The 1,481-nt window shown below is 73.3% G+C and overlaps 1 protein-coding gene across 1 annotated transcript in view; it reads right to left on the minus strand.

Moving 5' to 3' along the window:
* Positions 1-278: 278 nt before the first annotated feature.
* LOC138070894 (collagen alpha-1(III) chain-like) overlaps positions 279-1,481 on the minus strand; it is a 2,386-nt gene continuing 1,183 nt past the window's right edge. Inside the window, exons 1-2 of the mRNA XM_068962217.1 lie at positions 1,122-1,481; positions 279-646 (exon numbers count right to left, since the gene is read on the minus strand). The exon at positions 1,122-1,481 is cut by the window's right edge and continues 1,183 nt beyond it. Coding sequence (XP_068818318.1) covers positions 279-646; positions 1,122-1,481 — 728 coding nt within the window. The remainder of the gene's footprint in view (positions 647-1,121) is intronic.

Below are 1,481 nucleotides of genomic sequence, written 5' to 3' on the forward strand. Positions count from 1 at the left end.
TTCTCCTCTTGGGGGTCGTCGGCCGCTCTCGCCTGAGGCGAGGTGGGGGGGGCGGAGGTTGCCGGCGAGGCTTAAAGCGGGCCCCTCTGGTGACTGTCCTCACCGTGCCTCCCCCCCCGCTCCACCTTGGCTCAACAGATCGATGTGGTGTGGTCGTGTTCTCCCGGGCCGAGCCTAAGCCGTGCCAGACGAGGGACGGGCGTTCCCAGTGAACGCGTCTGCTCTTCTCGGTCTGTCCGCGGGGCCCCTCGCTTGTCTTCTCCCCCCCTCGCTGCCCATCAGGGAGGGTGAGGAAGGCAGGGGTTGGGTGTGGCTTCTGGCCCTGATCTTCGGTCTCCTTTGCCTCGGGGCGTCAGTGGGGGCCGTTGGTCTTCTGACACAGCAGATTGCTCTCGCTTCGCCTTCTCGGCGTGTGCCCGGCGAGCGGCCCTCCCTGTGGCGGGGAGGGCTGTGCCGCCGCCGACGCCGCGCTGCGCACCCCACGCGGGTGTGTGAGCGTGCCTCGTGTGACCCTCGGTGGTGCCCCTGGAGCGCTCCAGGTCGTCCCTCAGGTGCCTGAGGCCGAGTGGTGGTGTCGTTTCCCTTAACCCGGTGTCCCCCTCGGGTCCCCGCCACGGTGGCGTGTGTGTCCCGTGAGTGGCTCTCTCTGGGGGGGGGGGTCGAGGCGGTAGGGAGAGGCGTGCCTGTTCCCCTCGTCGCGGAGGCCTTGGCGGATGAGGCCTTGCAGGGGGCGGGACGCGGGCTCCGCTCTGGCCCTGACCGCGCACACGCTCCTGTGTGGTGGTCCGCTCCCCTGTACCGCAGGCCCCTCCCACCCAGCTGAGGACTGGTGGCTCGTGGAGCGCCTCCGTGGGCCCGAAGGCGACACGGTCCGGGTGAGGGACGGCGCGCCCTCGGGGAGAACGCCTTCTCTAGCGATCCGAGAGGGAGCCTTGGGGTACCGGACCCCCCAGCCGCTGCCCCTCCCGAGTGCGCAGTGGCCACCGTGGCGACTGCCAGAGCACGTGGGCAGAGCAGAACTCCCCCGGCCCCGCGGTGGGGCCGTGTGCCGCTCGTTGCCTACCGCGGCCCGCGCCTCCCCCCTCCGAGTCGGGGGAGGGTCCCGCTGGGCCCCGCCGGGCGTCCGGCAGGTGGGGGGCCGTGTGCGTGCGGCCGGCCCCCCGTGGTGCGAGCCCTGGGGGAAGGGGGGGGCTGTGTCGGGGCGCGACGCCCGGTCGGCCTCGGCCTCCCCGGCCCCGCAGCTGGTGGTGAGGGGGAGCCCGTCGCGCCCGCCCTCGCCCCCCGAGCCGCAGCTGGTGGCGGCGTGCGGTCACGGTCTGGGCCGCCTCGCTCGAGAGCGTTGTCCCCGGGATGTCGAGCCTCGGGGGTCAGACTCAGATGGGAGACGGATCTGTCGCGTGTGGATGGCGGAAGACGGGTGGACGGCTCGCCGGCCCTGGCGGCGGGGCCGGGTCGTGGGCCACACTCCGGGGATGGCCGGG

Source organism: Capricornis sumatraensis, chromosome 2 (assembly GCF_032405125.1).
Source record: "Capricornis sumatraensis isolate serow.1 chromosome 2, serow.2, whole genome shotgun sequence".
NCBI lineage: Eukaryota > Metazoa > Chordata > Mammalia > Artiodactyla > Bovidae > Capricornis > Capricornis sumatraensis.